The following is a 22,827-nucleotide window of genomic DNA, read 5'->3' as shown; positions in this document are numbered from 1 at the left end:
TGTTGAAATCGCTGGAATCGTCTAGTCGCAACGACATCTACTGTAGATACGTAAGTTCGCAGTCTGCCAATTTGGGCACCCGATTGCTTCACGAATGGAAGTGAGATTGCTGTGAATTTATAAATTTTGTTGTCATATTATTTCTCCGTTGAACACTTTTATGCGCTAAAAAAGTGAATGAAATGCCGCCCAAAAAGGCACCTGCTCCCAGCAAAAAAGCCGACCAGAAGAAAAAGGAGAAAGTCATCGAGGTATCCGAACGCAATAATTGTATATTGTTAACCTAAAAATGCATTCCATATTTTGAATGTACCAGGCACGTGTACGTGTATGTGTAACATCTCCCGTGTGACATTCTTTTCTTTCGTAGGACAAAACTTTCGGCATAAAAAATAAGAAAGGTGCTAAACAACAAAAGTTTATTCAGCAAGTAGAGAAACAGGTAAAATCGGGTGGTGTAAATCCCCGAAAGTTAGATGATCCTAATGTTAAAAAACTCGAAAAAGAGAAGAAATTGAAGGAGCAGAAGGAATTGGCTCTCATATTTAAGCCTGTTCAAGCACAAAAGATAGACAAAGGTATTTTACATAGACTAAGATTATTTTAAGGATATAAAATTAAATAACAACATATAGATATAATTTTATTAGCATACATGCAACACTATTCTTACCAATATAAATAAGTTGTGACATAGATAATTCCGCGTTTGTTATGTCATTCGTTAATGCTTTTATAGACTTGATTTATGTACCCGTACGAATTGTAAATAATAAATTATTTATATTTATAGGAACTGATCCCAAATCTGTGGTATGTGCATTCTTCAAGCAAGGACAATGTACAAAAGGAGACAAGTGCAAGTTTTCACACGATTTAAGTGTAGAAAGAAAAGCTGAGAAACGTTCATTGTATTGTGATATGAGAGATGATGATGACAAAGAAACTGATACTATGGATAAATGGGACGAGGATAAGTTGAAAGAAGTTGTAGAAAAGAAACATGGTGGTGGTAATCGTCCGACTACCGATATTGTTAGTACAGCATTTAAAAAATGCAGACATCTATCTTATGTAAGTGATACAAACGAACGATACTATCTGAATTTTAGATTTGTAAACATTTTCTGGAAGCAGTAGAAAAGTCAAAATACGGATGGTTTTGGGAATGTCCATCGGGACAGAAATGTATCTACAGGCATGCACTACCTCCTGGTTTTGTACTGAAAAAAGATAAGAAAAAAGAGGATAAAAAGGATGAAATATCATTAGAAGATTTAATTGAAAAAGAACGTGCCAATCTGGGGCCACATCAGGTATGGGAATGTTTCTTTAATTTTGTAAAAAGCTTCACATTGGAAAACGTGATTAATAAATTTGATATTTTTACAGACTAAAATAACATTAGAAACATTTTTGGCATGGAAGAAACGAAAGTTAAAGGAGAAGAAAGAGCAAGCTATTAAGGATGAAGAGAAAAGACGAAATGATTATAAAGCTGGTCGTCAAGTTGGTATTTCTGGTAGAGAAATGTTCTACTTTAATCCCGACCTGGCAGTCGGGGATGGTACGTTTATTTTTATTTTACGCGACGCGTTCTTGAAATTGGAGAGCTTTGTTTAAAAATTTGTGTTTCAAATGTTTTTTTAGGAATCGACGACGGCGACGAAGCTATATCGAGTTATGTTCGCGAAGAAGAGGATGAGGAAAGAATTGAATACCGGGAGCTCGACATGGACAGGCTAGGTTTTGAAGCTAGTGAGATTGACAGTACTGGAATAACTGTAGCCAGTGCGGATCGATTAAAAAATAATGAAGTCGCAGATGGCGAAAATTCAACAGGTAAGATTCAACAGTATTTATTATTTCGTAATAATATTCCAACTGCCAGAGATATTCATGTTTTTGTAACAGTTACTTTAGGTGAAGGTGCAGCTGCGTTAGCAATTAATGAAAATCTATTCCTTGAAGAAGATTTGAGAGGCTTAGAGGACGAATTAGAGGACATAGATTTAGAAGAGTGATCCAAACGATATGTTCAAACTTTTTCCCTTGCTGTGTGTCTTCATTTACCTGTACTGACATCACCATATTATTCAAGTTTTCACTACTAGTTTCGAATATGCTGCCTTGTATATTGTTAATTACATTTTATCTGCGAACAATATATTTATTCATATTGTATATACATAGAGCCGGTCTCGTGCAAATTACTTTCACTCGAATGTTCAATGTATTTGAATGTAACCATAATTTTTGAGTTTTAATTATTAAAAGCATAGTTCGCCATTTTTTATTATATTCATGAACTGTTCGATATTTATTACCTTGAGCAAGTAAAAACGTACACGGTTAGGTCGTTGCGGAAATATTCAATGAAACCGTTGAAGGTTCTGACGCAACTTATTTTCGCCAACATTCTAAGGCAATAACTGAAATAATAATTTAGCGCAGTGACGAGACTAGCAGATGAAACAAAGTATATTCTAAGGTCAAGCAGTACGAGTATTAAGAAATTTACAGATTTGGATTTACTTTTACAACTACGCAATATCTTTATATACATAGTAAGCATGAATAAAATTAAATACACAAAACTTGTAAATTATTACATTTATTACTTTTCGAAGTATAAACAACGTAAATGATCATAAATTTTTGCAAGAACATTTTATAAAATCTATAAATAACGATAATAGGATATTATGAAAATAAGAATTGATTGAATTATATACTTCTTGATTGCGAATATTTCTTTCAATATATTCCGCATACATGGATAAAGGAATATTTAATTTAAAATGCAAAGTGTACATTATGAAAAAATAATAAGAGGTTCGTTCAATTTATTGATCAGTCGATTCACAAATCTGTACATTCTTCAACAGTGACAGACTTTATCTTGTTAAATGCTACTTTTCGAGATGCTCGATATTCATATAAGCCTACTTCTGGGTGCTTCTCCATTAAATATTTATATGCGCTAACAAGTTTATCTACATCCTCCACTGTTAAAAACATAGGTCTTTTGCGAGGATCAATGTCGGTAAGCTTGTACATCATTAGACCTAATTCTTCTCTACAGTCAAGTGGAAACAATGTCCTACGAATGAAATATGAATGTTTAGTTTTGCTTCGGAAAATGTTTGAATATTCTGTATAATAGCAATATTTTCATATGAATCACACTTACTCGATACCGCGTATGCTATACTTTTGACGAAAACTAAAAATATGCCGTGTTACTTTTTCAAAAATCTTAAACTCGTGCTTTGTACGAGGATTGGCTAAAGGTACAAATGTTACCAAACCAACATCAACATCTGGTTTCGGAAGGAAGGCGCTACCTTAATATTTCAGAGAAAAAATAAAGAGATGATTGCAAATACTGCGGCGATGAAGTTGTAGTTTAACTTTAAAGGATACGCTAGGAACGTCAGTGTGTACCTGGTATAATAAAGTGTAAAACTGGACGCGTCCAAGCTTGTGCCATCACAGATAATCTACATCTTTGTTTATCTGCTGGTTCAGCAACTATACGCTCAGCGACCTCTTTTTGAAATGTTAATGTCATTCTAGTCCTTCCCAATGCCCAAGGACCTTTCCTTTCACTAATTGCTTGCAACCATTTAATTATTAAAGGTGTGGATACGTTAAACGGTAAATTACCAACGATATAAAGTTTCGGGCTAGTTTCTTCCCAATTTGTTGCTACAGTTTCAGGGAATATATTGCTTAAATCTGTTGTCATGATATCATCATAGATAACAGTCATTTTACCATTAACAGCTGCATAAGAGTCGATTAACATGTCTAATATAGGTTGAAATCTTCTATCTTTCTCTACAACAATTAGTTCTTTCGGTTGCTGTCTTAAGATCGACCTAGTTAATGCACCAGGGCCTGGTCCAACTTCTAATACATAACCATCTGCAAGTTTTCCTACCTTTCTTATCATTTTATCCGTTAACCTCTCATTTAAAATAAAGTTTTGCGAAAGTTTCTTCATTGCAGATACTCTGTACAATTTTATCATATCTCTAATTGTTGGGAGAGGTGGAAGTCTAAGACCCGTTGCCATTTCTCCCTGCTTTTGTACGAACTTTAGCGGTGATTGTGATTTCAGTACAATTTATTTATAATTATTTAATATAGATTACATTACAACTGTTGCGATAACTTTCCCCTTTGTAGTTTATGAACCGACAGTTATATATACTTCTGAACCATATCACTGTCTTTGAACAGGTTCTATTATTGTTTCTGGTTCATCAAAATCGTCTAAGAACGTTTCCTGCTTTACCGCTTTTATAGTGTAAGCATAGATACCTACAACACCAAGCGCTAGAGATATACCAAGTAAACTTGTTTTCCAACGAAGTTCCCTATGTCTCGCTGCTCTCATCAAATTTATATGCTCTGCCTCTTTCAAATGCAACAGATCCACATTCTTTAACTTTTTGAAATCAACCTTTGGCATTATCTCGCTATCTTTCTCTGCAAATAAAATGATTTATTTAAAAATATAATACCCCGATACGAAGGATTACATAATAAATATTAATCTTGCCATTCACCGGCAGACATCTTCAAGATATTTCTCTCGAAATGCACATGCAAATAATTATCTTCGCCGGTTGTTTAAGTTCTCGTACTTGTCCTTCGACTGAAAAATAAAATAAAAGCATGTGTGTATTTTCATAACCCGCAAGAATGTGCACGAATTAAAAGACTTTACATCGTACTTATACTATTTCACTGTATGCTGTTTATGCTACTTGTTATGTTACTGTATATATATTTAAATAATCGTGAATAAAATGCGTGTTAAATTGTAACATATATGTATAACACGTTTCTAGCCAGAGAACTTGTTCAGGTTATATTAATAGGATGGACAACGTACTCAGAACGTGCATCCCAAAAATCATCAAATAATGTTGCGAAGAAAAGTTTATAAACGTGTTGGTGAAAGAACGATATTTACAGGAGTTGTTATAATTACCTTTTTATTTAGGAATGTAATTAAAACTCTATTTTCGAAACGACTGCAGCAATGTTGTAGCCGAATGCGCGTACTATAGAATACGGTATAGTATTGACTTACCAATACACGTGATACCAATCACACTGGCAGACAATATAGCTTGCTCTGGAACACGTGGCGCAATATTTAACTTGTACTTTTCGTTTTGTGGAACTATCGATCATATTTATGACTAATATCATTAACTCTTTACACTCGAGTCTCTTTTCCAAATATTTACTCTCCTTTCATTAAACAATTTATTTTGTTTTCTTTTCTACTATTTAGCAGTACCTTCGCCCAATTTGAACGATTCCCTTTCGGGTCCCTAAAGCAGCAACCCCCTGTTAGCCTACCTGTAGTGTTACAGTATAGAATTCATACTCGATTTCTACTTTTAAATCAATTCTCAGTACGAATGAAGTATATGAAATACTCTGTTCCCACTTATAGGTGCGATAATAAATTTCATAAAAATACAGTTACAAGACTATAGGTGGCAGATGTAGTATCACTACACAATATTCCCAATTTGTTAACAAATAAATAATTGCCCATTTTTTAAAATACATTTTGTGCATCAAATTTCACCATTTACATATTTTCTTCTATTTAATTTCTGAATTCTATATTATTATATTATATCACGGTGCTTCAGAAATAATTTAAAAATCAGTGGGTTACTCCAAAATCATTTTTGTAACAATAAGCTTTAGATTTAAAAAATTGTCAAGTAATAAAACTGTTGCTATGAGTTATAAGAATAAATTTGGTATGCATAAAAATTTATTTCGTTAAATAGAATGGAAATACCAAGGAACCAGAAAAATTATTTCAGATTTATAATTAAAATGGTTCCGAGCGCAAAGGGTTAACACGTCCGAGCCAGTGAATTGCCGCTAGTCGCTTGTTCGTTTTTCTCATGGTGTACACAACCGCCGCGATCGAACGTGTTAGCGTTGCCGGGGCCTCGGTTGTGTTGCAATTAGTCACAAGAGAAGATCGATCGGTTTCGCGGAAGCTCTTCTTTTTCTCGGCCGTGTTTCGGTTGCCGCGGCGCGATTCATCTTTTTCATCGGGAACCGTTTGAAAAATAGTTTGTCGGCCCCGCCGATGGGGGGTGGATTCGCGAGAGGAAACCAGAAACGGGAATGAAAAGCCCTGACTCGCAATTCAACCTTTCGGAAGCCGATCCGCCTTTTTCTGCCGTGGCGAAATCTGCAGGAAATTAATGACGCCCGATGAACGTTTAACCGGAGCCGCGCTCGCGAATAAAAATCTGTCGATGAAAAAAGTACGCGGAAACGTAACGTGTACGGGATCGTTAGTTTGTTAATCGAGATTATGGTTTTTACACGAACTAGTGCAAACAATGAGGAAAGCAACCCTCAGAAAGATACATATATAAGAACTCGAATTTATTTGAATACTTATTACTTTCTCATCAATGTGATTTCAGTTCATTTGTGTAAATTAATATCGCGGACTTCATTTGTGGAAATTAATATCGCGGAAGGGTTGTCTCATATTTACATTTCAAAGAAATATTATAACCTGCACTCGACTTTGTCAGCAAGAAATCCGCATTTTTATACGGAGTTATATTTCCTTTGTAACAAAAGACAGCGGTTTCTTCTTATTCCATCAATAACATCAGTGTAGATACAATATCCTCTATTTTTATGGGGGTAGATTGTCTTCGATATTTTTCTAGATGAGATTGCCATAACCGAGACCACCGTGTTCTAGAGATTAAGCATGAAGGATTAAAGATTAAGGATTCGGGATTAAGGATTCAACATTGAGGATTGTGGATTAAGGATTGCGGATTAAGAATTAAAGAGCAAGGATTAAGGAACGAGGATTAAAGATGGAAGATTTGAATTAATAAATAAATCATATGTTCGTGGATGGAAGAAATCTTTACTTAACGAAACAGTCGATCTAAGAATAAAATACAGCGATCTCGTTTTAAGAAAATAAATTGTCCGGCTATTAATCTGTAAACTTTTAAATATCATATATTATTAATTTTTTCTACATCGAACTAAAACTAAATTCTTCTGTCATCGAAGTCTAGGGAATGAAATAAATAAAAATAATAAGAGAAACAAAAATTATCTGCTGTTATTAAAGAATATATTAAGAACAAGCAAGTGTTAATCGCCGCAGCGTGAAAGTAGTCATATCGCAAAGGGTTAAGAAAATTACTAAGACCGACCCAGCGCTAATCAAGTCGCTCATAAAAGAAACCGTAGCGCGAGAGGGTTAATTCCGTGGTTAGTCGACACAATAGCGCGACGCATTGGAACAATTTCCGCGGACAATAGAACGCCGCCGATAAAGCGAGATCGGGGGGTGAATTTATTGGCGGCGGCTTTCATCTCGCCGCCGTGTAATTTTCCCCGGTCGACTCGGCAAGCACGTGGTATCGCGACGATAAGGAGGTAATAATGTGCGGCGACCGCGCCTCGTCGTCCGTCCGTCGAAAACTTTCTCGCCGCCTGAAACAAAGCGGCGCGGGGGCGGCTGAGACGCGCGCGATGTATGCGGTCGATCGTAATCTTAGGTAGGAAGGCACGCGCGGGGGGTCGCGTTAATACACTCTCAGGTGGCCGCGTCTTCTTATCGCGCGTCCACATCGCGGCTTAAGTGGCAAATTAAGGTCGTGACCGGTGATCTAGGACGATCGCCAATGCCGCGGTTGATTTTCTGGTAGATGCGCTCGTTAAGCACGATAACATCGCCCGGGGAATTATGCGAGTCCGACGCTGCACACGTGCCACCTGCAGTTCGCAACCCCCCGTATCTTTGATACGACGGTCTTGGTGACACAGACGAGACGGATCAGTATCGTTTATTTTCTAGTTCCCTTCGTTTTTCGATTTTTTAATTATCGATTTCTCAGTACACGATTTTTCACACAGTGACTATTTCAGAATTTGGATTTATAATAATTTTCTGTCACGTTTTAAAATAGTTTTATCTTAAATGCGAACGATTTTAAAACCTTCATAAAATTATATCCTCTTATGAAAAATATTTCGCAGTTAACAGTATTTAATATAATCAAAACTACGTGATATAATATATGAAATAATATAATAATTAAAATCGAAAAATAATATCGCACGACGTCGATCACTTTTTCCAACTTTCTTACGTTTTCTATAGAAATTTTAATAACAACAAAAGAAGAAAAAGAACAGTCCGCCTTTATATTTAAACATTCGAAAGATCGTAAATGTTGTCTCTAGCCGTCCTAGATTCACATCAATTCGGCCACGTGGCTCAGCGACGACGAATAATTAAACGGATTCATTTAATATCGATTCATCGGTGAGTCGTAAAGCGTTCGCTTTGCGCTTTAATGAAATTAAATTAGGAGTTACGAGCATATCGTTTTTTTTTTTTTTATTTATTACAAGGTCGGCGAGAAATCAATGCTCGTTTAAGCCTTCTATTGGTCACTTCACGGCATTGAATGCCGCGAGTTCAACCTCGATACTCATTTGCATTGTTATTGTTAAATTGAAAATAGACGTATATGCCGATCGGGACGTTTCGAGCTTTGCAATATACAGGGTGGTCTCTCTCGAAACGAAACCTGAAACGATTTTATTGTTTTCCGTAATTTGAAACTGACTATGTAGGAATATTGATCGTTAATTAAATAAAAGAGAATTCTTGTTTTAATTCATGTATGCAATTCGGTTCGCTGTCGATAGTTAATTGAATGTTGGTTTTCATTTTTTTCATGTTTTGGTAGAGGCAATTTGGTGAAATGTGACGAAGGTATAATTGTTAAAATGTAATGATTGAAATGTAATGGTTAAAATATAATCGTTAAAATATAGTGGTTACAATATAATGGTTAAAATGTAATGGTTGCAATATAATGGTTAAAATATATTAATTAAATCAAAGAGGTCATTTTATACACCGCCTCGATAAAATTTCACGATTTCAACGCGAAGCATAATTCATAAATAATTCATCAAAATCGATAGAATTTTCCTCCACTCGGCTTTCATATAATATATTATTATTACCATTATTAAACTACTATTATTATCACTATTATTATATAAATACTCGATACTATTTTCTACTTAAAAACTACGATAATTAACCCTGAAACCACTCGACTCACCAGTCACCAAGTCACCACCCAACCGAGCGACAAGTAACCAGTGAATTAGGGTCGCGGATCGTCTCGCGAATTACGCGGCGACAGCCTGTTTAGCATCCGTCCAAAGGCTGATAAAGGCTTTTCAGAGTCACCGAAACATCGGAGACAAAGAAACGCCGGCGTATCGGTTAAATGATACTTTAAGAGCACGACGGCGGCGCTCTCGAGCCTTGATAGAGTGGCGCCATTGTCCTGCCGTCTCTCTACGAGTAGCCGAGCCGCCGGATTCGAGCTCGGCCGGCTCCATTTGTTGCCAGGATGTAAAGCAGCAACCTTTCAAACGGTTTCTGAGATTAATATTTTCGAAACGCTACCTGTCTCTCTCTCTCTCTCTCTCTCTTTCTCTGTCTCTCTCCATGGCCGTGAAAGATCCATTGTGCCCCAGCTCCTCCCAGCGATTACCCGGAGACCCAATTGAATGGGCCGCAGGATTGCCGGCAGATTAAAATGCACAGCGGCCGGATAGAAACGGCGACGACGAATATGTAGCTCGGCAATCAGTCCGATCGAGAAAAAAAAGGGATGCTCATTACTGCTCGGATCCTCTAGCTTTTCGGCTTTAATGGCGACCCGGCCGCGCGATGCGGGCTTATGAAGCCGCGCGCCGGGGGTTGTTATATAGGGTGTGCGGAAATGCTCTTTAAAAATTTCATTTCTCTATCGAGCTGTGCCGGTGATTTCGGGGAGAAATATTGCTGGCGGACGATAACTCTCGGCTATTTTGAAGTAAGTGGTGTGAGGATAGTGTTTTTAATAATATCAGAGTATTTTTAATTAAGTGACAGTATTTTTTAGTAAAAATAACAGTGTTTCTAATACGATAACTGTGTTTCTAATAAGATAGCGGCGTTTCTAATTAAGTAACAGTATTTTTAATAAAATAACAGTGTATTTTTAGTAAAATAACAATATTTCCAATAAGATAACAGTGCTTCTATTAAAATAACAGTATTTCTAATTAAATTACAGTATTTTTTAGTAAAATAACAGTGTTTCTAATAAAATAACAATATTTCCAATAAAATAACATAAGGCATAAAATAATAATAATAATAATAATAACATAATAAGGTATAAAACCGATAAAGTGTTAACTTGAAGTAGAAAATCAATATAATGTTAACATCTAATAGAAACTCAATAAACCGTTAACTTTAACTAGCAAATCAAGAAACTGTTATCTTGGAATAATCTATCTTGGAATAATATGGGAAAATTTCATCCAAAAACTATCATCAAAGCACACAATAAATCCCCAAGAATCCATTACCATTAAACAACAATATTAGGATTGTATTTTCCTCTCTCTCTCTCAGCAGCAGTACGCGGGTAAACTTGGTACGTAAACGAGTGGCAGGGTAACGACGGCCGTAATTAAAGCGAAAACGTTTCCTTGATACTGCAACGGTCGCACGAAACTTTCGGTGAAAATGAATCGCCGCGCGAATAACGCCGTCGACGACGAGGACGACGACGACTGCGCCGGGGAGGGTAAACCACCCTCAGCGTTTTCGGCAAACATAATTCGTTGGCTGGATGACGGCAGCGTCGGTGGTGTTGGTGGTGGTTGTGGTGGTGGTGGTGGTTCCCGGGGGCACACAAGGACGTTGGAAATCATGCAAACATCGGGACGATTTGAAATGCGAGCGCGCTCGCGTCGCGGATAACTGGCTGAATCCGCTACCCCTTTCGACCCGGTGCCCGCCGACAACAACAGCCATTTGCCGGGAGGGGAAAAGTAGGACGTGCGCCGAGTATACCGGCGTCGATGAAACCAGAGCCAAGCGATTACGGTCGTCAAGACGAAAACGGTATTGCCGGACGATCGCGTCGCGTCTTGTTGCGTCGCGACGGACGACGCCGTCGTCTGTGAACTCGGCTCGGCGCGGTCTCAAGACGCTCGCTCCCGCGCGATAATTAACCCTTTGCACTCGAAGCCGTTTTAAGTCTAGATCCCAAATAGCTACTTTGACCAACTGCATTCCCATTTTCTATAATTTAGTTCAGTTTATGTACAGGCTTTTCCAGTAAGGGCGGGTCGATTTTGAAATGGAATAAAATGGGCTGTGTACGAGGTATTAACGAATTTCTTTTGTCAATTGACAAAATGTCAATTTATTTTGAAGATAAATTTTGTTATGTCCTTTTATCAATTACAATAAGTATAGTTTTGTCGACAGTTGTCCTAGAATTACTTCAAACAGTGCGAAATTGATGACTACGTCACCAGAAGCAATTTTATAATACATAAATCGTAGAAGAAGTATATTTATTATAAGATGTAAAATCGTCATTTCCTTGTGACGCGTGTACAAGTCGTACGCAGCTAATAGGTTAATATCGGAACGCGCGGAAACGCCGCAGGCCGACGTCCTCCTCGCCGGCGTTCTCGCGGACCTAATGGACCCGGAATTTACGAGCTAACTGTTGCTTTTGTTGCGCCCCCGGCCGACCGACGTCCCGCCACGCCGCCGATCACCGAATTGTTTTTCCCACCGTCGAAAACGACCGCCGCGATTTTTCCGAACGACGGGGCCGCGGCTGCTCGGTTGCCGTTTATTTATTGCGGGGAAACCCGTTTTTTTTTCCGGCCGAATATTCGTCGGTTTTGGCGGCGACACATTTTCATTCCAAGCCCCCCCGAAGGATTTTCGGAACGGCTCGGTAAAACGTCGATTCGACGCGGTTTTGCGGCTAATCCAGCGGGTTGATCATCGTTCCTGTGATATAGTACTTCGATCGCTTTCTTTGGCAATGATTTGGGCGAGTCGTGAAAATGTTTGCGCGCCGTTTTTGGGGGAATTTTTAAGGGGAATTTTCAACGGGATTTTCGACGCGATGCACTTTTAATGCGGACGTGTCTTGGATTTATGCGCGATTTTCTGAGAGCCGGATTAATGGGGTGGAGATTGTATGGATATTCGATATTTATGGTGTCGTGGGAAATTTAGAGGGAAATATCGTTCGCTGCTTTTGCCGCGTGTCTTTATTTTTTCGGAAAGTTTTGGAAGTTTGAGAGACACGATGGCTTTTTTAATCAAGTATAATTTGATGAAGGAAGGGTGCTAAAATATTATTTAAACATATATTTGTATATATTTATTAAAACTATATTTGTATATATTTATATAGAAAAATACATCTGTATATATTTGCTAAAATGTCATCTCATTATCATTGAAAAAGCTAACCTCCAAATTTATGCAACCGTTCCACCTATAGAAAAATAAATATGCTATATAACACTATCCCTCTTTTTGGCAATTTTTCGCCAATTTTTCTATCGAATAATTTATTGTCCAACGGATAATAAATGGGGGTGGTCCCCCCTAGAAACCATAGAAAATAGTCGAGCACGTAAACGATTTCCTCGTTTAGTAAAATTCGTCGATTTCCAAGGGAAAACCGGCGCTGCTTTCGACGGCGAAGTATTCGAGGCTCATTCACGGTTTTATGATCGCGTGAATTACGGCGGATTTCCACGATTCGGTTCCGGTTAGCGGATAGTTTCGAGGGTTTAGTATCGTTTGTAGCGAAACAGTGCGATACTTTTTCGTTACCGTCTCACGGGCGTCGCGACGTGTTTACCATCCGATAAAGTTACTTTTCCCGTGGAACGGCGAGAATGATCGCGGAGATAGAGGCAGGGCGAATCGAACGGAGGGAGCACGACGCTGCTCCATGCTCGCCGGATTCCTTTGGATATCGTCCAGACGCGAGAATTTATTCGACGACTCGAAGCACGGTGAATTACTAATTCCGCGCACGGTTTTTTTAGAATTAATAGAAAATATACTTTAAGTAATATTTTATTTCTCATAATTGAAATTGAATGATCTTTACTGGAATTAATATTTAAATGGAACTAATATTAAAAATATAACGGAGTTAAATAGGCTGGAATTAACATTAAAAATAAGGTGGAGTCAAATATGAATTAATATTGAAAATAAGATGGAGTTAAATAGGAATTAACATTTACATTATCCAACACAGTTTTCGCGTTTAATTGGGGTCCGATCGTTCCGCCGGCTTCGTAAACGGGTTAAAGAGAAGAGGATGACAAAGTAGGGTTCCGACGGTCGCCGCGGCACGGGGAGGGGGGAGGGGTTTATATTATAGTTTGTCGTTACGATGCGAATAACTCTGACCTGGATTGCTTTGGCCGCGCTGGCCGCGCATAACTGCTGACCGCTATCACTTTCTATCGTAAATGACTACGGGGGTCTCGCGCGCGGCTGTCTGCGACATGCACCGCGGACATAAATGCACTTACCGGCCCCGTGATGTGCATGAAAACATCGCCGTGGCTCGGCATACACGCAACGCGCGGCGAACGTGCAATTGCTTCGGTAATCGTAACGCGAACCTAATCGAACCGGCACGAGCGAAGGACGTTCGAATTGTTTCACGACGGATGCGATTTTACTCGCGAAATAATCATCCGCGATCGATCGGATCTCGCGCGAGAATGGCATCTTTGTGTGAAAAATAATGTAGTTAGGGTAAGTTGTTTTGTAGACTGTGTTAAAGTGGAGCAAGATTGTTAATGAGCGAAATAATGAGCGAATTAATGAACGAAAAACGTTGACCAATGAGAGGCGAGCTCGACGTTCGCGCGGCAGCCGAGTCAGAGAGGGGGAAGCGCGCTTCGTCCGCTCGTTGGCTCGTCCACCATGCGCCAGGCGATCTCGCATCTCATTGGCCAGTGGTTTTTTGCTAATAACTCGTAAACAAAGCGTCCTAGAACATTTTTGCCAAGGAAAAAGTTTCTTAAAATCCTTTGAAATCCTCGACGTATAACCCTTTGCAATCGCTATTTTCGTTATATTTTAGAAATATTTATGGATCTCCGTTATTTCTACTTTATATGACTTATCGAGATTTGTGAATATTAAATTCAGTTAATTAGCAAGTTAAGATTTGTTATTAAAATTATTTCGAGAAATAATAAGCAATTTTTCGTGGCGCCTCAGAGTCGCCGTTCGAGTGGCAAGGGTTGAACGTAGCCGCGAGACAGAAGCGACGATTCCTTGGCCAGGAGTGTACGCGCGATCCGTCTGTTTAGTTTAAAAAGTGTCCTGGCCTAGGCGTGCGGACAGTTTGCATATTTCATCGGCACACTGCGGATATTTATGCAAGCTGCCACAGTCTCATTGATCCTTCCGCGATAAACCAGAACTAGAACGACTTTATTCCATCGATCGGCTCTGGGTCTACTAAATTACGGCGACGGCTCGCAGATTTCTAGTTTCGTTGTTAATATTTTATCGCGGCGATGGTTGGCAAACAATTCTCTTGTCCGCGATGGAACGACGATCTTCGGGGAGAGGGAAACATAGCGTAGGTACCATATTATATTGTTATTAAATGCTAAGTTCAAAATAATAATGAAAAATAATATTTACATAATATTGGTAATATTTATAATTAAAAAATGATATTATTAGTATATTGTTGAAGTAATATTATATGAAATAATATTGTTATTATATCATTTAAGTAATATTATATAAAATAATATTATTATTACATGTAACAATGTCTTGTCAACCTATGCTTAACAATTCTTGTTATCCATATTTAACAATGTCTTGTCAACCATGTTTCCTTGATTTTTTAACCGTGTTTTCCCGGGGCGGACAACAGTCGTCTACATGCAACGTGACAGAAAATATTGTTCGACCGTAAAGCAGCCCGCGAAAACAAGTTCATATCGGACACGTGTTTACGCGAAGTTTTTTCGACGTTTCTCTGTCCCGGATGCGGCCGGTCCCCCGCTTTCCGCGCGAGCACGAACATCATGTATATCGCAACGGAGAACATTCGGCGGGGAACATTCTTGAATAGTTAAGCAGCCACGAGTTCTTCGGCCGCGGCGCAAGCAAGAAACTCGCGCGGCGTTTATTCCCGGAGGATTGTTGCAATGCCGCGTTGAAACAATTCGGATTCGCCGCTGAAACAAACTATGTTCTACAGCGTCCGATTGCCGTAATTAAAATTGGGAGAATCACGACGCGTCGGGAAACGTATTTTAATTCTTTGAGCTCGGGTCCATCGTGACCCCAGTGTCCGGCAACTGTTTCATTTTTTATTAAATAAATTTTAACCGATGGTTTTTTTTATTACAATATTAATACCACTATAATAATCGTTTAATCTATTTACGTTATGTATGAATATTAATATTAATATATTAGTATTATATATATAGTAATATATTAATATTAATATTATTATTAATATATTACGTTATAATCCAGTGTACATTTTATATAAATATTATTGCAATTGTTAAGCTACTTCCAGTAGAAAATGCTGGAGTAAAATCCGCGGGATCGTTCGACTAAACTTAAGTCTCGTGGTTATTTAAAGTAGACGAGATTTTTCATTCCCGATGCACTGTGCATCGTTAATGCACGTTGCACACGTGCATTCAGATATTCTTCCCGAATCGCGATGGACTCTAATACGAAGAGCACCGCGATGTTTCCTTTTCTTATTCGGCATTCTTGTGTACGCTCCGACGACTCGCGTCGAGATCAAAGTATAGAAAATCTTTCTCTGATATCGGGCATCGCTTTCGTACACCGCCTATATGTATATGGAATCGTTCCGCGCTATTCTTCTGATTTCCGGTCATATGGAAATGCTGGCACAAAGATAGCCTGCTATTTGTCACGAATCCCCCTTTTGCCGGGGAGGTAATACCGCGGCGGCGGCGGCTCTCGCGGCTTAGAAATGGAATCGTTTCGAAGCGCCCGGGACGCATTCAGCGCAGAGATTGGCTTCTTACCGAGGGGGAAACTGCGGACTTATTCAGGTATTAATACGCGCGCATGTATCTAGCCTAATTCTTTGGTTGGGTGGTTCTCTCGAAACAGTATTAAGTTAATTAATAATTACGGATATGGCAATAAGTAATTACGAATATTGGAATAAGTAAATATAATGAACTGGGTAAGCAATTATGAACATAGAAATGACTAATTATGGTAAAATAGATAAATAAATAAGTAATACATAAGTAAATAAGTATAAGTAATAATGGATTTATACGTAACAAATTATGTTAAAGTAACTAAATATAAATAAAATAAAGACTTATTATGAATACCTAAACAAATAATAATGTACATAAAAATGTCTAATTATAATAGAAATAATTAATTTCGAATATAGAAATAACGATTTTCGAATGCAGAAATAACTAATTAAGAATATAGAAATAACTAAATGCAAATCTGGAAATAAATGATTTTGAATAGAGAAATAACTAAGTATAAATCTAGAAATAACTAATTATGGATATAGAAATAATCAATTGCGAATATAGAAATAACCAAATGGCGATTACATAAATAACTAATTACGGTTACAGAAGTAACTAATTACGGTGCACGGGGAACGCTACAAATTCCGCGCACACAATGTTTCTGAAGGGTAAATTCAATACGCATTATATTTGCGCCGGTGTTCCGAGTCGTGTCACGTGTCGATAGTCAATGCGCCCTGCACGTAACACGAACGCGAGTTATGTCTAACACGAATATACAATTATTGGCAGGGTGGAGCGGCGCCGGGTCAAACATGATACATGCCGCGGCAAACAAATTCGCGCCGGCTTCCACTGGGAACGAAAAACTATGTTCGAAAATAATTCGATTCCACGATTTCGAACTTTTGCCACTTTTGCAAAGTTGAACGAACTTTGAAAGTCGATTATCCCGAAAACGGAGCTGGGGATGAAAAAATGTTGCACCAAAATATTTTCTTCTTTTCTGATGCAGAATCCGCTCCGGCCCGGTTCTGCTACGATTTCCGGGACACCCTGTATAGTACACGGAGAATACGTTTCGCGTGCCAGGAATTTGGTTTAGCGGTGCCGGGGTTAAGTAATGTAGAATAGCGGGATTAACCATTGTACATTCAAATGAAAGGACTTCGCACATACTGTCGACGAGAGAGATCGAGATCAAGAGAGACAGAGAGAGAGAGAGAGAGAGAGGGAGAGAGAAGGGGTGAAGCTACATGGAATGACAGGCACCTTTGTTTATTTGAGCTATTATCCTCTTCCCTCGGACCACTTAACGTGCAGCGACGAGTCCTACGTACATCGGGCACAAACGTAGTTAACAATTCATTACTTGTGTCTGCTAGACTAAGACTAATTATCGTCCATTTACGTTTCATTAGCGCGCGCTTCGAATTATTCCGCGGATAAAACGTAGCGGTCGCCGCTCTGCCAATTCGCTGGCTGACTCTGACTATTGTAGAACCTAGTTTCTGTCGAAAGCAACAGAATCTTTGGAAAATTGATCTAATCGATAAGATATAATCGATAGATAATATTAATAATATAACAATATTGTAGTAATTAACGCCACTAAAAATTGCTATGCTATTCCTCAAAGTAATTACAACAGCGTCGTACTCGTTTATATTTAACAATTAACCCTTTGCCCTCGAGCTATACTATATACATATTATTAATATCATTTCTCAAAGTAATTACTATAATATCAGACTCGTTTACACTTTACAATTAACAAATCGTCTCGTCCTACTAACTGTCGGAAAAGTCGTCGTCCCTAAAGGGTTAATCCCGGTGAAAATCGATCCGATCGATGTAACGGCCAGTAACGAGACGGGCCCGACACGGCCCGACCCCTCGTCCGAAAGGTGATCAATTGTAATTCTCCGCGGCGTGTGGTACGCGACGTCCGACGTCTGCGGACACGTGCCAAACACGTCCGTCCTAATTATTTCCTGGGACTCCCCGGCAGCCTTTAAATCTTTCCTGGGCAAGGCTCGAGTTCCCCCTCCCTCGTCCTGCCTGCGCATATGGGGGGAGGCGGTGTATGCAGCGCGAAGAGACTAATGCACCAGAAATCCCAGTCGCGTTGGAAGATTCAGTGGCGCGCGGCGGCCTGGTCGGCCGGGCGTGATGCCAAACCAATTCTACTGCGATAATATTTGCATAAACCGGTCCCCCCCCCCCCCCCGCTCTCGTATCTGTTGCGTAAATCACGGGAAGGCGACGGTCTCCGTTCTACTTTAATGGCAATCGAAAGTGTTTCGCGTTGCGCCGTGCCCATCGTTCGACGAATTTATATCATCTGTTCGGACGATTTTATTTAGAGATGAAAATTTCATCGAAACATTTAATTTTATTTTATTCAATGTTATTTAATTTGATTTAGTACGATGTAAAGGTAATGTAAATGTAATGTAAATGTAGTATGTATTATAAATGTAATTTAATTTATGATAATGTTAATGTAATGTAATATAATGAAATGTAACACAGTATAGTGTAATGTAATGTAACACAGTATAGTGTAATGTAATGTAACATAGTATAGCGTAACGTAACGTGATTTAATTCATAACCTCAACAATTCCTTGCTATCGTTAGAAGACTTTCGACCAATCAAAATTATTGGCAGATTTATTTCGATTTAATTTCTCGCACTCACGCTCGAATTATCGACAGCAATTATTTATTCACATTTGATAGTTCACGGAATCGTTTCATTTTCCAGATTCTCACGTGATTTCCGACAGCGGAGACCGGGTCCGGGCAGAAATTGAACCCCGCGTAGGTTCGAGTTCCCCGGTCTCGTGTATCCACGCGGCTCGTCGAGGAGCCGCCTTTGTGCGATAAAAGAGTAGCTCGCCGCTCCCACGCTTTTATTGCTGTCACGGCTTGCCTGTTGATGTTCCGCTTCGCGCCGGGCTCTTGTCTCGCGACCCGACTTAATTGCCGACACGGCCGCGCCGTAAAGAAAATTTCGAATTTAGGCAAATTTCAATCCCCGGCGTACCTTCTTTTAATTAAAATCGTCGCTCGCGACACGAGCTGCAACTTTTCGACAGCGAAGAACATTATGGAGTCACGTCACTCTGAGTTGAGGAGAGAGTTAAACTAGCATTTCCTGTAGTAAATTATGTTCTTCTACCTTCAATTTCATAATAATAACGTGGAATTTTTCACAGGAATTCTAATACACGCTAAATCTCCACAGTCGCAAGCAAACTTTAAAGTGCTGTAATTTAGCGACAAAAAATCGCCACCCGGATTTCTTTTTTTTTTAATTAAACATAAAAGATCGAATTTTATTTACACGCAAACGGCGTCACTGAACAAAATTTTATATAGTCTCTACATTTTTTTGAACTTGGCAATTTTTCGCGGATATAAAACTGGGACTACAGGACTTCTTCGTTTTTCACGGTTCCGCGTCGGGATCGATAATGCATGCACACTCGGTTGACGGCCCGCCGCGAGACTTCTCCGTTTCGCCCCTTAAAAAGTGGAGCGTCAGTCGAAGCTGCGCGACAGCAGAAAATCTGAAATCGATATTCGACGACGTGGCCCCGCGAAACTCGTTTATTTGTGCCCCCGCCGCGCCACGCCGAGCGCACGCCGTCGAACGTTATCCGCGAGAGATCAAAGCGGAAGGGAAGATCCCTGGTATCGGTCCGGGTCGGGTCGGGTCGGGTCGGGCCGCGCGCGCGGAGCAATGCCGCGAAAGGCCAGACCTCCTTTGAATCTCTGTCTTCTTCGGAGTCGCGAGAGGCGACGCGAGCGGCCTCGTTCCTTTATTCGCGATATTTTCGTTCCCCTCCCCTTTACGGACGCTACACGGATCTCGAAGAATACAGATCGAAAGCGTACCGCATCCGGCGTTCGCGAAATACATCTCTGATACGATGCTGCTCCGCGCGGAACTATTTCTTGGGAGCCTTAACCATTCTGCGGTGTTTCTTGGGATCCTCAATCCTTCTACGGTGTTTCTTGGGATCCTTAATCCTTCTATGGTGTTTCTCGGGATCCTTAATCCTTCTATGGTGTTTCTCGGTATCCTTAACCCTTTTATGGAGTTTCTTGAGAGCCTTAACTCTTCTATGGTGTTTTTTGAAAACCTTAACTTTTCTATCGCGCCCTTCTTCTGGCACGGTCGCCACGGGGCGCGGTTTTATCCGTCCGGGCAACAATGCGGGCGGTCCGTTCGAATTCCCGATGGAAATCGAGTTTGATGCTCGGCCTGGTCCGCGGGGTTGTCGCTCACCTCTCGGTCTCCCCCCTCCCCCGCCCACGCGATCGGCCCGCAGATTTATCAGCTGTGTGAAACTCCGCGGCAGCGCTCGCCCGTTTAAGCGTCCGGTTATCGCGGGATTTATGGGGCGCGACCGCTCCGTAAACTCATTAACAATCACCGTTTTCGTCCCCCTCCCACCCCCCACCCTCCACCCCTTTTCCGTCCCGTTTCTTTGTCGCCGTCGAACGCGCTCGAACTTTTTCATTTCAATTCAACGGCTGACAGCGTCGAACGGACTCGAGCACCGTCGTGTCTCTCCCCCCTCCCCTCCCCCTCTCCTTGTCTTCTTCGGGGACCGGTGTTCCATCGTCGGAAGCGAAGCAGAGCGGACACTTGTGTGCGTAAGTTAAGAGAATTCAAATGGGGGCGACGACGCGCCCGTGCCGCCGCGCGAGTTACGGGCCGATGCTAGAAACGTAGCCGAGACCATTTTTATTTCATCCCTGGGACGCGTCAGGTTTTTTCCGTCAGGTCGATTCCATTAATTTCGCTGTCGCAGATTTTTCGGGTCTCCACGCTACGAATTATTTCGCGTTTCATCGAGCTCTCGCGGAGTAATCGAATTACGATCGTCTCTGTCTCTCGAGCAGCACGACATACACGCGTGTAACAACGCGCATTAGCATCGTGTTACAGAATCGCTGGTATTCCGTGGGTCCCGGCGCAGCGGCGCGACGCGTTTAATGCACGAAACGAGATCTTTCCCTGTCGGAATTATCCGTGACGACTGACGTATTCGTCTTCCCGGATCCCACGGTTCCACGGGAGAAGCGATCACAGATAACGTCGCCGCCGTGGAACGCGTCCCTTTGCACCCACGGAATTAAATGTTCCTCGATTATGCTGTTCCCTTTATGCTGATTACTAAACGCGTTGCATTTCGCATAAATTTTACGCTATGCAACGTTTCGGTAGCTGAAATATTATTAATAATCCAGACGAATGGCAATACTTCGTTACTGTTAATAATATACAGTCTAACTTATTTACACATTATTTCAATAATGTCTTAATATCGTAATAATATTCTTAATTATATAATTTTAATATATTTGTATGTCAGCTGAAATAAATATAAAATCGTACGGGCATCTGTCTAATACAAATAATTATTTTCCGCGTTTATTGACCGAAAGAGGATCAATAATATTTTTATATCTACAATAATATTTTTATACGTATTTACTATAATATATTTTACATTGAATAATAGTTTCGACACGATTGGACCTCTTCACGCTATGAAAAACGATATAAAATTCGAGGCAGAGTTTCGTTTGCAACGCGTGGGTTTCCACGTCTGGTTTCCGAGCCGTCGACGAAAATAAAAGGAATTGCCAAGTATCCTCGAGCGAATAGAGGTGAAGTGTCGTTCGATACGCGTCTTTGTCCCGCGTTCTCATTCGTGACAAATCGTCTCGCCCAAAGGAGCGGCCTGTGCCAGTTACGACTCTCTCTCGTGTGTGTGTGTGTGTGTCCGCGCGTTAGGCCGAACTTCCTTGATAATTAATACGAGTATCCATTGGCTCGCTGCTAATCGGAGTTTATGCCGCTACGATACATTTAACGCCATCTGCGACCGTTCGAAATTGATCTACGACGCCGTATCGACCGCGGACCCTGCGCCCTTTAAAGGCAGAATAATCGAGGAGCCGAGAAACAAGACGCACGATCGCGTTGAATTAACGCTCTCGAACCGTCCACTTTAAAAAATTGTAACTCGGGTAATTATACAGATATCGACATAAAACCAACGACATTTCATGCGCGATACTTTATAGTTTAATTAAAAAATTATCAGCCGTAACGATCGAGCTTACAATCTGCAGGAAAAAACTTAGAATCGACGTATAATGGCCTGTAGAATTTCTTCCCGCTTCATCACATTTGACATTTTTTTGTAAAAAAATTAAAGTTACAGAATAATTGTAGTATTTTTTCCTGGAAACTTCAATGTTTTCTGTGTAAAATGACGTTCGTTTCATGTCGATATCTGTAATATTAACCGAGTTACGATTTTTCGTAGTACGCGTGTATATGGACCAAGTAGTACAAGTCTGCGATATGTCAGACGTAGAGATCACATTAATAATTCTACGTAATATATTATATTAAAGGTTTATTTTATTTATTATATTTGTTTGTAATCGGCTGTTTCTAATCTCCACTTTCTGCATTACTGTTCTATTACTGTCCGCGGAGCAACAATTTTACTCGCCTTTGGGAGGAGAGTTTCAGCCGAGGCTCAGCGTAATTCAAACGATCAATGGTTCGATCAATTCGCGGGACGAGCGATCGATCCAGATAACCAGCGATCACCGAGAGTACATTTCTACGATCCTCATTCTATGATCCGCGAATCATTGGCGCCGCCATTAGGCCGCCAATAGCGTCGTGCTTTTCACAAGCGAAACCCGCCGCGTTGCAAACCAAACGCGAACGGGTTCGAAAGGGTGGCCGCCGCTTTGTGCATATGGCAGTCGCGGTTCGGTTGACAAATTATG

The 22,827-nt window shown here is 40.2% G+C and overlaps 3 protein-coding genes across 6 annotated transcripts; 1 reads left to right on the top strand and 2 right to left on the bottom strand.

The window, feature by feature from the left end:
* Positions 1–67: 67 nt before the first annotated feature.
* LOC144476067 (zinc finger CCCH domain-containing protein 15 homolog) lies at positions 68–2,301 on the top strand. Its single transcript, XM_078192634.1, has 7 exons — positions 68–251; positions 371–578; positions 794–1,035; positions 1,113–1,316; positions 1,393–1,567; positions 1,651–1,842; positions 1,915–2,301. The coding sequence occupies exons 1-7, from the start codon at positions 183–185 to the stop codon at positions 2,022–2,024; spliced, it is 1,200 nt and encodes a 399-aa protein (XP_078048760.1). The 5' UTR covers positions 68–182; the 3' UTR covers positions 2,025–2,301.
* A 510-nt stretch (positions 2,302–2,811) lies between these two features.
* Positions 2,812–4,092, bottom strand: Mttfb1 (mitochondrial transcription factor B1). Of its 2 annotated transcripts, XM_078192636.1 has the most exons (4): positions 3,781–4,092; positions 3,448–3,711; positions 3,194–3,347; positions 2,812–3,103 (listed from the first exon to the last, which is right to left on the bottom strand). In XM_078192636.1, the coding sequence occupies exons 1-4, from the start codon at positions 4,079–4,081 to the stop codon at positions 2,863–2,865; spliced, it is 960 nt and encodes a 319-aa protein (XP_078048762.1). In that variant the 5' UTR covers positions 4,082–4,092; the 3' UTR covers positions 2,812–2,862. The 2 variants fall into 2 exon arrangements, with proteins under 2 accessions (XP_078048762.1, XP_078048761.1); XM_078192635.1 differs by having other exon boundaries at positions 3,448–4,092.
* Positions 4,093–4,114: 22 nt separating this feature from the next.
* LOC144476069 (cytochrome c oxidase assembly factor 3, mitochondrial-like) lies at positions 4,115–5,086 on the bottom strand. Of its 3 annotated transcripts, none has more exons than XM_078192637.1 (3): positions 5,006–5,086; positions 4,578–4,666; positions 4,115–4,497 (listed from the first exon to the last, which is right to left on the bottom strand). In XM_078192637.1, the coding sequence occupies exons 2-3, from the start codon at positions 4,585–4,587 to the stop codon at positions 4,232–4,234; spliced, it is 276 nt and encodes a 91-aa protein (XP_078048763.1). In that variant the 5' UTR covers positions 4,588–4,666; positions 5,006–5,086; the 3' UTR covers positions 4,115–4,231. The 3 variants fall into 3 exon arrangements, with proteins under 3 accessions (XP_078048763.1, XP_078048765.1, XP_078048764.1); XM_078192639.1 differs by lacking the exon at positions 5,006–5,086 and adding an exon at positions 4,746–4,892; XM_078192638.1 differs by lacking the exon at positions 5,006–5,086 and adding an exon at positions 4,739–4,815.
* Between the last annotated feature and the right edge of the window lie 17,741 nt (positions 5,087–22,827).

This window comes from Augochlora pura, chromosome 10, assembly GCF_028453695.1.
Source record: "Augochlora pura isolate Apur16 chromosome 10, APUR_v2.2.1, whole genome shotgun sequence".
NCBI lineage: Eukaryota > Metazoa > Arthropoda > Insecta > Hymenoptera > Halictidae > Augochlora > Augochlora pura.
Note: the sequence above shows the minus strand (reverse complement) of the source record. Positions and strands in the feature narration are given on the sequence as shown.

Excerpts from the sequence above, each read along its gene's own strand:
- LOC144476067 (XM_078192634.1), top strand. The coding sequence starts at position 183 with ATGCCGCCCAAAAAGGCACCTGCTCCCAGCAAAAAAGCCGACCAGAAG. Across the intron at positions 1,317-1,392 it reads CCAATCTGGGGCCACATCAG|ACTAAAATAACATTAGAAAC; the intron begins GTATGGGAATGT and ends ATATTTTTACAG. Across the intron at positions 1,568-1,650 it reads CGACCTGGCAGTCGGGGATG|GAATCGACGACGGCGACGAA; the intron begins GTACGTTTATTT and ends ATGTTTTTTTAG.
- Mttfb1 (XM_078192635.1), bottom strand. The coding sequence starts at position 4,081 with ATGGCAACGGGTCTTAGACTTCCACCTCTCCCAACAATTAGAGATATG. Across the intron at positions 3,348-3,447 it reads TTTACACTTTATTATACCAG|GTAGCGCCTTCCTTCCGAAA; the intron begins GTACACACTGAC and ends TGAAATATTAAG. Across the intron at positions 3,104-3,193 it reads TATAGCATACGCGGTATCGA|GACATTGTTTCCACTTGACT; the intron begins GTAAGTGTGATT and ends TTTCATTCGTAG.